Consider the following 12,494-nt stretch of genomic DNA (forward strand, 5'->3'; position numbering starts at 1 on the left):
AAAAACAGTTCTAATACATCAGGTTGAATGTTTTGATCCTGCTGTATTCATGTAAACATAAAACTTCACAAATGACTTCAGGGATTTCATGCTTTACATAATGAGTTATCTATTGCTGTATAACGAATTATGCCAGAATTTAGCAGTTTAGAAAAATAAACACATTTCACACCATTCTGAGGATTAGGAATCCAGGTGCAGCTTAGGTGGGGGATTCTGGCTCAGGGTTTCTCATGAGCTTTGGTCAAGATGTTGGCTGGACTTGTCTGGGGCTACAGAAATCACGCTCACTTACAAGCCTGGCATGTCAGTGCATATTGGTGGCAGGTGACCTTCAGTTCCGTGCCATGTGGATCTCTCCATAGAGCTGCATGAGTGTCTTCAGGATATACAGCTTGTTTCCCCAGAGCTGGTAATTCAAGAGAGAACATGGAAGAAGCCACGATACCTTTTAAGACATGGCCTCAAAAGTTACACACAATTTTTCTGCACTATCTTACTGGTCGCACAAGTCAGCTCTATTCAGTGTGGGAGGACACTACACAAAGGTGTGACAACCAGATGAGAATTGTTGGGGGCCCTCTTAGAAGGTGGCTATCACACATGTCAAATTCCACATATTTCCTTTAACTCTCCAACTTGATACTATCTACATCAATATTCATACAGAATATGAGTACAAAATATTGTCATCATTTCACTTAAAATAGGGTTCTAGAGTATTGCTATATGTGTTTGCTTTCTTTTGTTACAATGGCAACCCCTTGCCCCACCCCAGTTCTAAGTAGTCAGCATTTCATTTGGTTCTAGAGTCCACAATTCTAAAGAGACATAGACATTTATGGAATGCCTTATAGGAAAATCTTACAATTAACAGATTTGATTAGAATCCTAAGGAATATCATAACTGAATAGCATTTAGCTAGGTCATACAATCTTTGAGTGTTATCTTAAAAATTATCTCTGTGTTATGGTTACTCATTCTAATGTTTACACAGAGCAGATGTTTAATAAGTAATTATTAAATGAACCAAATAATTCATTGAGGATAATTACAACAGAAAATATGTGGGGTAGAGGCAAGAGTAATAGATGGAAAAAAGTCAGGAGGCTTCTAGAACATGGTTCAGTTACCACTTATTTCTGTGACTTTTAAGTGGCTTTCTCAAATTTCCCAACCGTCATTTCCCCACTTGTGAAATGTCGGAGTTGGACAAGAACTGGATGACCTCTAATGCTGTCTATAGATCCAGTAGTCTCTGAAGTTACATGAGTCCACATCAGTACAATACTTCCCCATTCCTTTCAATCTGTCTGCTTCTAAATCCATTCATTCCATCCTTTTTGTGTTTGATTCCCTTCCAGTAACTATTCTGCATGCCTCCATAATTCTATGCTCTTCTTTTGCCAGTCTGTTCACTGACATGTCCACTGTCTTGACTGTCATTTACAGTATCCTGAACATATTATCTCAAATCTGGGTGTAGTTAAAAACTCTGTAATTACCAAGATGGCCTCTGATTGTATCTACAGGGTTCATTATCGGCCACACTGAACCATCCAAGCCTCAACTTCAACATATTTTCACAAGAATGGCTGCTCTTACTCCAGGTTTCTTTCTTTCTTCATTTAATAACTATTTATTGCAGTCTTACAGAAGTAAGCAAGGCAGATGTGGACTCTAGTTGTTTCAACTTTTTTCACCTACTTTTAGTATTTTCTCTATGTTTAAGTTGTAGAATTCCCAGAAGTCACAAATAAAAGTGTCTACAGCAGCCAGGCCGGTAATGAAAATGAGTGAAGCAGATTTCCCATGTTTTCCAGACAAACTAGAAATCTAGATTTTAAGGTAAAAATCTCTTGATTTATTCAATTTTGGTATCTACTTAAACTATATTTGGAAAATTACCCTGTGGGCCAACTGAAACATTTTCGCTGGCTGAATTTGGCCCTTGAGCCTTCCATGAGGACCTCTGTGAGCTTAGGACCAACATCTTCACTTTTTGAAAATTCCTCATCATACTTCTGCCTCCATGTTCCTAACACATAGGCACCCATGAAACATCCTTTCCTGTTCTCTCCGTGCCTAATTTCTTCACTACAATTCAATACCTTCTTTACCCCATCTCCCAACTTTTCACTGTTTCCTTTCTTTAGTCCCATTTTCTTTCTATTCCCAGTAATTGCTTGACATAAGGCTAGGGAGGGGCAACATGAAACTTGAAGTGAAAGTAACTTCTGTCCGTTTTAAAATGTCTCTGAAAGCAGTTTGGAGCTCCCAAAGCAGATCTCTAGTTCTGTCTAGTTCCGCATCCTGGGTGAAAGAGTCAAAACCAAAATTCTTGGCATGGGCCAGGGCCAAAAAAATGAAAATCAGCTCAGACTGAAATGAGAAAAAGCAGCAGCGCTGGGACGACAGACACAGATAAAGACAGACACAGATAAAGACAGCTGCAGTTAACAGGTAACCCTGTTTTTCCCACTGCCAAGCAGCAGCTGTAAAATGCCATATCCACCCTTCTTTGACTGATATTGCTTTCTTACCAATGACATCCGGGCCCACTTTGCTATTTCATTTATTAAGGGGCGTACCCAATTACTAAACGGCCCTCTCCTTATGCTAACATCCAATCCCAGGTTAATCTAGGCTTTTCCTAATCCCGCCTCAGAAACAGCATCCAATCCAGAACTGATCTCCGTTCTCCCTAGCCGCTCCTGACTCCTTTGGCGGGAACCTAAACCTTACAAAAGACGCTTCATCCTCCCTTTTCCGGTGGCATCCACACTTCCTCTGGCGTACCCTTGTTCTGATATACAAATAAATCTGGTGTTCGCGAATGGCAGGCTTCTTCCTGGTTGTCTTTCGCTGATTTGGCTTTAATACGAGACAGATTAGTGGTAGGGTCTCTAACAGATCATGCTTCATGATCTCCGCTAAATCTTCCTCCGAGCACTTTAGATTTACAATTTTTTAACAGCCAAAAGCAAAAATAAGTGCCTCATAATTGTCCCAATGATACATTTCTAAAAAGAAATCCTCCGCCCCTTCGCCCCCCAAACACACTAATACAGCCCTAATATCCGTTTAAAAGTGGCTTTAGTCATTTTATCTGGTTCGCATTTCTGCGAATTCAGTTTAAATCACTTCATTTCTGAATTCCTGGGTTATATTAAAATGTAGTAGACGGGGGTGTATGGGCCTTGAGGGTGTTACTGTTCATTCAACACCAAGGAGAACAGGTTGGGATCATTTTAAAAAGGCTTCTCTAGGAGGAAGCCCTAAGCATTAATCCGTCTATGTTCCCTGCGGCCCCTGGGGGCATACATTTTTCGGGGTGACCTTTTTGATCGTGGAGGAAGAGGGTGCTGCGTCTTTTGTCTTCAGGAGAAATGCACGTCTGGACTCCAGCCTGAGAGCCCAAACCTGGTACCTGCAGCCGGGTGATGGTTTCGCCCCGGGTCTCTTAGGGGTGGGTCCCGGGGATCTCGGGGCGCGACAGTGGGGGCCGCCGACCTCGGCTACGCGGCACCAGAGCTTTGTTCTCCCTCCCACACCACCGCTGGGTCTCCCACCTGAATGACTCAGTTGCCACCCGGCCGGCGCACTCCAGGGGCAACCAGAGGCGCACATCTGCCTCCGGCCCTGGGCCCGCCCCCGAGCGGCAGCGCCCACGCCCACAGCCTTCCGCCTGCCTGGCCCGGCGCAGTGCAGCAGAGCGCGCTCCCGCTTGGGGCCGGTCCGGCTCGCGCGCACGCGCGCAGGGACCCGCGCCCTCCGAGGAGGAGGAGGAGGAGGAGGAGGAGGAGGAGGCGGTCGCGTCGCCTCCGGCGGGGCTCGCGCTAGCCTTCGCGCTCGCCCTCCGCCTCACCCGAGCCCCGCGAGGGTGAAACGCTTTCTCCCGGCATGCAGCGGGAGGAGGGATTTAACACCAAGATGGCGGACGGCCCGGATGAGTACGATACTGAAGCAGCCTGCGTGCCTCTTCTCCATCCAGAGGTGAGGAACCGCGCCGAGCTCATTCCTCGCCCTAAGGCCCCGGGACCTTTGTTCCCCGGACTCGCGGAAGGCGGTGGCGTACGTGTGTGGCGTAGTGGAGCGTGCTGAAGTTGGGGAGGGCGGGGAGGCAAATTCAGGCCCGAGCGCGGCTGCGAGCGGATAACGGGGGAGGAGATAGCGGGGCGGGCCCGGCCGGGGCGGGCTCTGGGACGCAGTCCCTGGCTGTGCATGGAAGACAGAGGTGGAGATGTTGATGGCTCTGCTCTGTCGCCGCACTGCTCGCGGGTGCACAGGCTGCGAGGGCCTGGTGCTGCTTTGGAACTGAAGTCCTGCCCCAAGCTTCCCCGGGGCGAGGAGGAAGCCCCTTTAGTTTTGATTTCTTCTCCTTCTCCAGGGTGCATGACGCTATCTAGTCACTGTAGGGGAGTGTAGTGTAAGAACAGAGTTTCTTGGGCCAAGTGCTGTCCTTTCCAGGTTATGCCATAGTCAGCACCTCAGGCACCTTGTGTCGGATGTCCTGTTTGAGCGTTTGTCCTTAAGCGATTAAAAAAGAGAGGTCAAAACTTTTGGTAACAGACCCACGCTCCCATTAGCTCTTCAGAGTACCGTTGTTTTTTGTTTGTTTGCTTTTGGAGCCAGGGAGGATCATGCAACACGTTTCCCATCACGAGTATCTTCCCATGTAAGTAAATAGTGCCCTGCTCCAGGATCAGTCGCATAATGTGCTTGCTTACCCTCTTAGTTTATAGGTGAATTAGTGCTAGTTTAGGCCTGGAAGCAATTCTTGATGCATTCCGTTTTTGATGATCCACAGTGATGTGCGGATGGGCAATGGCAAAACTTCCTGAAGAACAACTGTAGTTTTTATGAGGTTAAAGGAAGCAGACAATCTTTGTGTTGTAGTAGGGTGAAGAAACATGGAAGTCTCTACCTGGCTATGTAGCATTAGAATGATTCTTTTTATCTCTGGATTTTGATTTCTAGCATGCTTATATTATTTAGTAAAATGTGAATAAAGACGAGCACTTACCCATTTAATATATCAGTACTCATCTACCCTCTCCTTCATCACTGTGATTTATCAAAAACAGATGGGAGAGTTCCTTAGGAATATACTTGGGTCAGTCTAAATAGAAAAGGCTACTTTGGATTTCTGACAGAAAACAAAACAGAACTGTACAATAAGAATAACGTTTTCTTTTTAATCAAAGTGATAACATTTTCAGAACTGGAATTGGAGACACCTCTCTTTTAGTTCACACTTAGGCCCTAAAAATATGTCAAGAAATAAAGTAGTTTTCAGATGACACGTTGAAAATGTCATCAAGGAATATTTGTATTCATCTCTTTCTGTGAAAGTATTTCAAATACTTAAATATTGATTGTATGTATATTTTAACATACTGTGCTACCTTCATAAATTTTCGCTTTGCGAAATAGTACAATGTGTGGTATTTTAAGAATAATTTTAACTGGTAACAAATCCAGAGATTGCTTGGTTTAATGGAATGGCCTGTAGGCTTGAAATTTAGGGACCAGTCTTCAGGTTGGCGTTTAATAGAATATTACTAGAAAATAGACTTCCTCATAGTTAAAAGTGGAAGTTTATATAAATGATATCTACCAATCGTTTACACCCAACAGTTACAAGGGCTGATTAGTTTAGATGCTTTGAGTGTTAAGCTTATAACTATATGACTAAAGTCTTTCTGCATTTTTCCTGTGGTTAGTGTTGCATCCACACCTTTGCAGACCTGGTATAGTTCTGCTTTTTTGCAGTGCATCTTGGACAAGCTACTTCTCTGAGTTCTAGCTTCATCATTTATAATAGTAGGATGAAATAATAATTACTAAGAGGCTATTGTGAGGGATAAGTGAGATAATTTTTCTTTTTTGTTGTAAAACAAGCAGTGTTTTCAGTCTCCTTTGGAAAGAAACTCATTCACTGCCTTGGTGAGCAAATACAATAATAGTACTTTTAATCCCTTTTTGGAGAGATCACAGACTTTTGGACATACAGATTTGGGTTCCAATTCTGGATTTGCAGTAATTAGCTAAATAACCTGAGACAAGTACTTAATCTCTTAAAGCCTCAATTTGTTCATTAGAAAGTGGAGGTGTTGCCTACCTAGTTCACTTGGCTGTGAGGGATTAGGTGAGACTATATGAGGTGTGATCAAACAATCCAATGAATGTTTAAATAATTATTACAGTAAAAGACACACTGTCATTAATTCCCTTCAAAATACTCCCCTTGCTTCAAACACACTTACCCTATCATTCTTGCCACTTTCTGAAGCAGCTCTGGAAGTCTTCTTTCGTGAGTGTCTTTAGTTGTGCTGTGCTGGCTGCCTCGATGTCCTGAATCATTTTGACTTGGGGAAAGAGCCAGAAGTTGCACAGTGCCAGATACAGTGAATAAGGTGGATGAGGACACACCATAAGGTTTTTAATTGTCAGGAATTGCCATACACCAGAAGCGTGATGTGTGACACGGAGCATTGTCATGATGGAGGATGATTGATGTCACACTTTAAAACACACCTTCTTTCAACCGTAGCTCACACCTGACTGACTGCACTGAACAAGTTGAAACTTGTCACACAGTTACTAAGGTTCGAGTCACCGCTTCCCGGGTTGAAGATCCCTACCTTTCCGTTGGATGGCACTTGGCAGCAGCATTCACCATATTTTGTGATCACAACGAATGGCTCTGTGTCACCCATCACTTCTGGTATGGCAATTTCTGTCAAATAAAAAACATTACGGTGTGTCCTCATCCACCTTATTCACCAGACCTGGCACAGTGTGACTTCTGGCTCTTCCCCAAAGTCAAAATGACCATGAAAGGTAAACATTTTGAATCGATTCAGGACATTGAGGCAGCCATGACAAGGCAAACTAAAGATGCTCACGAAAGAGGATTTGCAGAACTGCTTCAGAAAGTGGCAAGAACGATGGGATAAATGTGTTCGTAATGAGGGGGAGTATTTTGAGGAGGATTAATGACAATGTGTCTTTTACTGTAATAATTTTTTTTGTTATTTAAACATTCACCATAGTTTTGGATCACACCTCTGTGTGTTCAGGTTCAAGAACTAACACATTGTAGGTGCTCAGTTAATGTTACTTTTTCCTCTACCTGAGGAAAGAGGGAACTGTTACATATTTAATTTGGTTTTGGTGAATGGTTTAGAAACTTGTGTGAGTTTTAATTTAGTGGACTATGGCTTTGCAGGAACAAGTTTTATTTTACTGTTCATCTTCAAATTTAACACTGTGTCACAAAAATAGTTCTTCACTAAATATTTGTTGAATAGATGAATTGTTTATAGGATAGAAAAATTAGCCATTCCTTAAATCTTCTGTTAGTATGCAAACTGCTCACCTGTAAAAACTTTCTTAAGAGATTATGTAATTAGATGAACAATGACACCCCCCCTTTTTTTTTTTTTTTACAACGAACCCTTTTTAGAGGTATTCACTGTGAGAGAACCTTACTTTTTAATTAGTTAAATGATCCATTTGTTTAGTCAGCCATTTAAACACTTGTTTGGGTCAGGCACTGTGCTGGATGGACTCTTGAGACTTCGGGATTTTTGTGATAAATTCACTGAGGAAATATATAGGATACTGATTACGAGAGCCAAGACTTTGGTGATAAACTGAGAATCTAGGTTCTGCTTCTTACTATTATCATCACGGCCAAATTACACTTTTTGCATTTGTACAATTGGGTTAATAGTACCTACCTCGAGAGTTATTGTGAGTATTAAATAGAATAATGTTTATAAACCAGTCAGCACTGATCTAGGCACTGTAGGCTGCCAAGCAAATCTAACCTACTAAAGTTCTTGACATAGTGAGTACTGGTGCTGTTACTTTGTTTTCTGAGGAAATAGGTGATGATTCATTTTATCTTAATGGAAGAAATTAGAGGTTGTTTGGAAAAGGATGAACTGATTATCAGGGGATTAGAGTGCTAATCCCAGGTTTGTGACTTTAGGCTAGTGGACATTTAACTACTCTTAGTTTCTTTGCTTTGAAGATAAAGAGGCTAGACCAGATTATCTCTTAAGATTTCCTCAGACTAACAGTTCTGATTGAATGTTGTGATTTTTCAAGATTGATAGGCTTCAGCATCTATTTACTAGATACATAGTACTGTGCTAGGTTATATGGGTCAAGGAAAATAAACAGGATAGCTTCTGCTCTCCAGAAGTTAAATGATTTAGCTGGGAAGATACATACATATGAAACAACTTAACAGGCTCCAAATAAGTGCTGAGTTGAGTAGTGTAGCCTATAAAGTGTGTCAGATTCCTGTCACCTAGAATGGCTAGAGGAGAGACTTCAGGGGAGAGATACAAGCCGTATGTTGATCTACAAGTCCAGCTGACTAGCTGTCCCCAGTCTTCTGTCTCACCCACTAGTACGTCCTCAGCAAGCCGCCTCAGCTCTTTCCTAGAATGAGGCCACATCTCCCTTCTGCCAGATCAGTATTACAGGGGCTCTCTGTTCAGCGAGATCTGATTCAAAGCTTTGAACTGGATTGCCCAGATTATCTAGGGCTTTCATCTCTCGCTTGCTTCCTTTTTTTTTTCTCAATTTCAAAACTATTATTGCCTTTTCTCTAGTTTCTCATTTTTTTTAATGGTCACATTTTTTGCTTCACATTAATTTTGTCCATATTTGTGTCTCATTTTTTTGTTTAGAATATTAAACCGAAGTATTACTACATCTCTTGTCTTCGCAGATTTTATAAGTGATTTTGCCTTTTTCCATTACTATTTTTTTGCCTTATTGTGTAGAGATACACATGTTTATACATATATAAATGAACTCATTTGCTTTCAGAAAGCAGGTATAAAATTACTTTGAAAATTGTTTTTCTCATTCTGATAGGTTACTGGCATACTCTTTTCCCTTCAAAACAGCTTCCTGGCAGTCTTTTAGGATCTCATTCCTTTTTTTAATTCAGCAAAATGCTGTAAGTCATTTAAATGTAATTTAGATTCATAAATGCTGTACCTTAAGCACAGTAACCATTGAGTCAATATATATAAAGTGAAGATACAACTAGTTGGTTACCTCATGGATTGTGGCAAAGGTGAAGTAGAAAATTACTGACCTGTGGAACCAAAAAATTATATTTGTTTGCGAGAATTGCCATTTTACTGTTTTGATTTCTTTGTTTTATTTTGCTCAACTGTTTTTTATTGAATTTGAGAGAATTGTCCCAAAATTATTTATTAAGAGTGGGCTGTAGAGTGGGTAGATATAGGAGCAGATAGGTTAAAAGTGTGAGTGCTGGTGTTTGGCTGCTTGAATTCAAATCCTAGTTTTGCTACTTACTAGCTATGTAATCCTGGGCATGTTATCGAACTGTGTGCTAATTTTCCAGACTAAAATGGGGATATAGTAGCACCACATGAGGTTGTTATGAAGATTAAATGAGATATAACATACAAAGTTCTGTGTCTGGCGCTTAGTAACACAATAAATGTTAGCTATATAAATTGTGGTAAGAAGTTAGTAACATCTCAAGCAATGGTAGTATACATATATTAGATATGTAGACAACTGACTAAGTAGCTAAGATAAATAAAATCAGTTGTCTGGGTAATGAGAGGATAGGCAGAAGACTTTTTATTACAAGCCTATTTTGCACTAAAGATGTGTGCTATGATTTGAGAAGTGTTTATTGAGCATCTAAGTATGGTCTTGATGCTTTGCTAGGTTACAAAGTAATGGGGAATACAAAATAAGGCATTGTAAAATAACAAAAGATTAACTGTAGGCCTACAGAGCCCTCAGGATAGATGAAGGTGAGTGAGTATATGTGTGTGTGGACATGCACATTTTGTTAAAAATTAAAAATGCACGTGAACCTCTTTTCCTCCAGAGAGTATCCTAAGAGTATGTTAGGGTGGTTAGGGTTAGTTAGTCAGTTCAGGGGTCTTGATGTAATGTGTTTTTAATAGAATCCCCACCAACCACATAATCCAAAAATGTATTATTTCAGTATCAAAGTTATGTGCAATTCTCTTTCAAAGCATCATCTAGTTCTAGCATTACTTTATGATTAGATTGTATTACAGATGGGTAATTCAAGAATAAAATATCAAATATATTAAACTTCCAAGTTTGAAAAATTGATTCACGGCAATTTTATATTTATAAAATATGCAAGTAAAGTTTTTACCCAATGTAATTATTCAATCATTGGATAATATCTTCTATTAAAAACTCCTTAAAATAAAGCTACAGGCAGCTAATTTTAAAGTATAATGAAACTTCAGCCTTCTATAAATGAGATATTATGAAGAACTTAATTTCCCGAGTTATAGAGGGTTAAACAGAATATTTTTGGGTTTTGTATCAAACATTGTTTAAACTTTGCCAAATGAATTAACTCCATTTTCTAGGGTTAATACATACTAAATATGATAGAATCTTACTTTGGTAAATCAGAATATATAGTGTTTTAGGCTCATCTTTTTGATTACTGATGAGTGTTGTTGAGGAGATGGAGATGGTAGGGCTAAATGTATCCGAAGGTGTTTTGGGTTTTTTTGGGGTTTTTTTTGTATATATGTATAATAGCCTGTGGTTTTGTTTTTTTTTAATCAGTTGTTGAATACTAGAAAAAAATCAAGTGAAAAATAATAACTACTGATTGAGATGTTACTATACTATAAACCCTTGTTCAGTTTTAAAAAATAACTTTCTGATTATGAACATTTGTTAATTTATGCAAGATTTAATGAGGGATGAACAGAACTGGTGACCAAAACCATCCCCATTCTCTTGAAAAAAATAAACCCTTCTGTGAGATGAAGACTTAAGTCACTTGTGTTAGAATCCTTAGGTTTCAAATGTTACCAACTCATTTAGAACTGATGGGTAAAAAAAGGGAATTTACTGGCTCACATAACCCAAATTCAGGATGCCAGGGGTGGAGTTGAACTTAAGGATAACTGGAACCTGAGCTGAGAGTGTCACCAAGACTGTCTTCTATCTCTTCTCATCTTTGCTTTTTAACTTCATTTTCTCCTAGTGTAGAGTAGCTTTATCTTCAATGTAGTGGGAATATGGATGCCAGCATATTTTTTGCCATACATCTCAAATCTCAGCTAACCATTAGAGAGGGTCTGCATATCTACCTTATTCCACATTGAAAAGTTGTCCTGATTTAGGTTACTTGCTCACCCCTTTGAGCATGGGATAGGCACTGTAATTGGCCAAGATCTCTTGGAGTTAGGGTAGGAACAGCTTCCTTAAAGAAGGAGTGCTTGCAGGTGAAACTGTTTCTGTCCTCCATACTCTTATATAAAGAATTATTTGCTTTAATTACGTTGAACTCATTCTTAACACTATATATTCTAGTTGGGCTACTGAATAATATTCTATATGAATAATCTAGACCAGGGCTTGGGAAACTTACTCCATAAAGGCCAGATGGTATTATAAATACTGTTTCAAGTTTGTGGGCCATATAGTCTCTGTAGCAGCTACTCAACTCTGTGGTGATTGTATGAAAACAGCCATAGACAATATAAATTGGTATACTGTGTTCCAACAAAACTTTATATATGAAATCAGGTGGTGGGCTATATTTGATTTGTGGGCTATATTTGCCAGCCCCTGATTTAGACAATACCTAGAAACTCCAAGAAATTTATGTTAAAATATGTGGTATTTCAATGCATTGAATCTTCATTAACCACTACTGTGCAATAACTTCATTAGAACTGGATTTATGTGAGAGATGGGTTGGGTGAATTAAGAACATGTGTGTGTGTGTGTGTGTGTGTGTGTGTGTGTGTGTGTGTGTTCAATCTTGGAGAATGTTGTTAGAATACACATACACACCTCTCAAAATTTCTAATTTAATATGTGGGTTGTGGTATGTATATTTTGAAAATGTTCCAGAAATGATTCTGATAAATGCTCCCACACTTGATCCCTCACTTTCTGATATGCGCTTGATATGTAGAAAAAATTTTATTACAGGAGGAGAAAGGAAGCTAATTTGATATTTAATGTATGAGGCATTGTATTGTGTGCTTTTCATGTTATCTCCTCAATGTGATAGATAATAAATGTTAATTGCTAACATTTATCAAATTGTAACTGTTAGCAAGGCACTGTCCTAAACAGTTTTACACATATATTCATTTGTTTAATTCTGTTTTACAAATGAGGCTATTGAGGTGTAGAGAGGATTAGCTGCTGGTAAATGGCGGAACTGAATTTGAATCCAGGTTCCAACTGCTTCCATGCAGTTGCCTCTTTTTTATAGTGCAGCACAATGTGATACTGATAATATACAGTAGTTATAGAGTTGATTGAATATCATTTGTCAGGCACTGGCTAGCTGTGGTTGCAAATATCCTTATTCACTTAAAAATTTAAAAAAAGATTTAATAGACTTCATGTTTTAGAGTAGTTTTAGGTTCACAGCAAAGTCGAGCAGGAGGTATAGAGAATTCCC

The 12,494-nt window shown here is 39.7% G+C and overlaps 1 protein-coding gene across 1 annotated transcript in view; it reads left to right on the plus strand.

Moving 5' to 3' along the window:
• Positions 1-3,769: 3,769 nt before the first annotated feature.
• ZDHHC17 (zDHHC palmitoyltransferase 17) overlaps positions 3,770-12,494 on the plus strand; it is an 89,820-nt gene continuing 81,095 nt past the window's right edge. The window contains exon 1 of the mRNA XM_019653203.1: positions 3,770-3,997. Within this exon, the coding sequence (XP_019508748.1) occupies positions 3,905-3,997 (93 nt within the window). The 5' untranslated portion in view covers positions 3,770-3,904. The remainder of the gene's footprint in view (positions 3,998-12,494) is intronic.

This window comes from Hipposideros armiger, unplaced genomic scaffold, assembly GCF_001890085.2.
Source record: "Hipposideros armiger isolate ML-2016 unplaced genomic scaffold, ASM189008v1 scaffold_199, whole genome shotgun sequence".
NCBI lineage: Eukaryota > Metazoa > Chordata > Mammalia > Chiroptera > Hipposideridae > Hipposideros > Hipposideros armiger.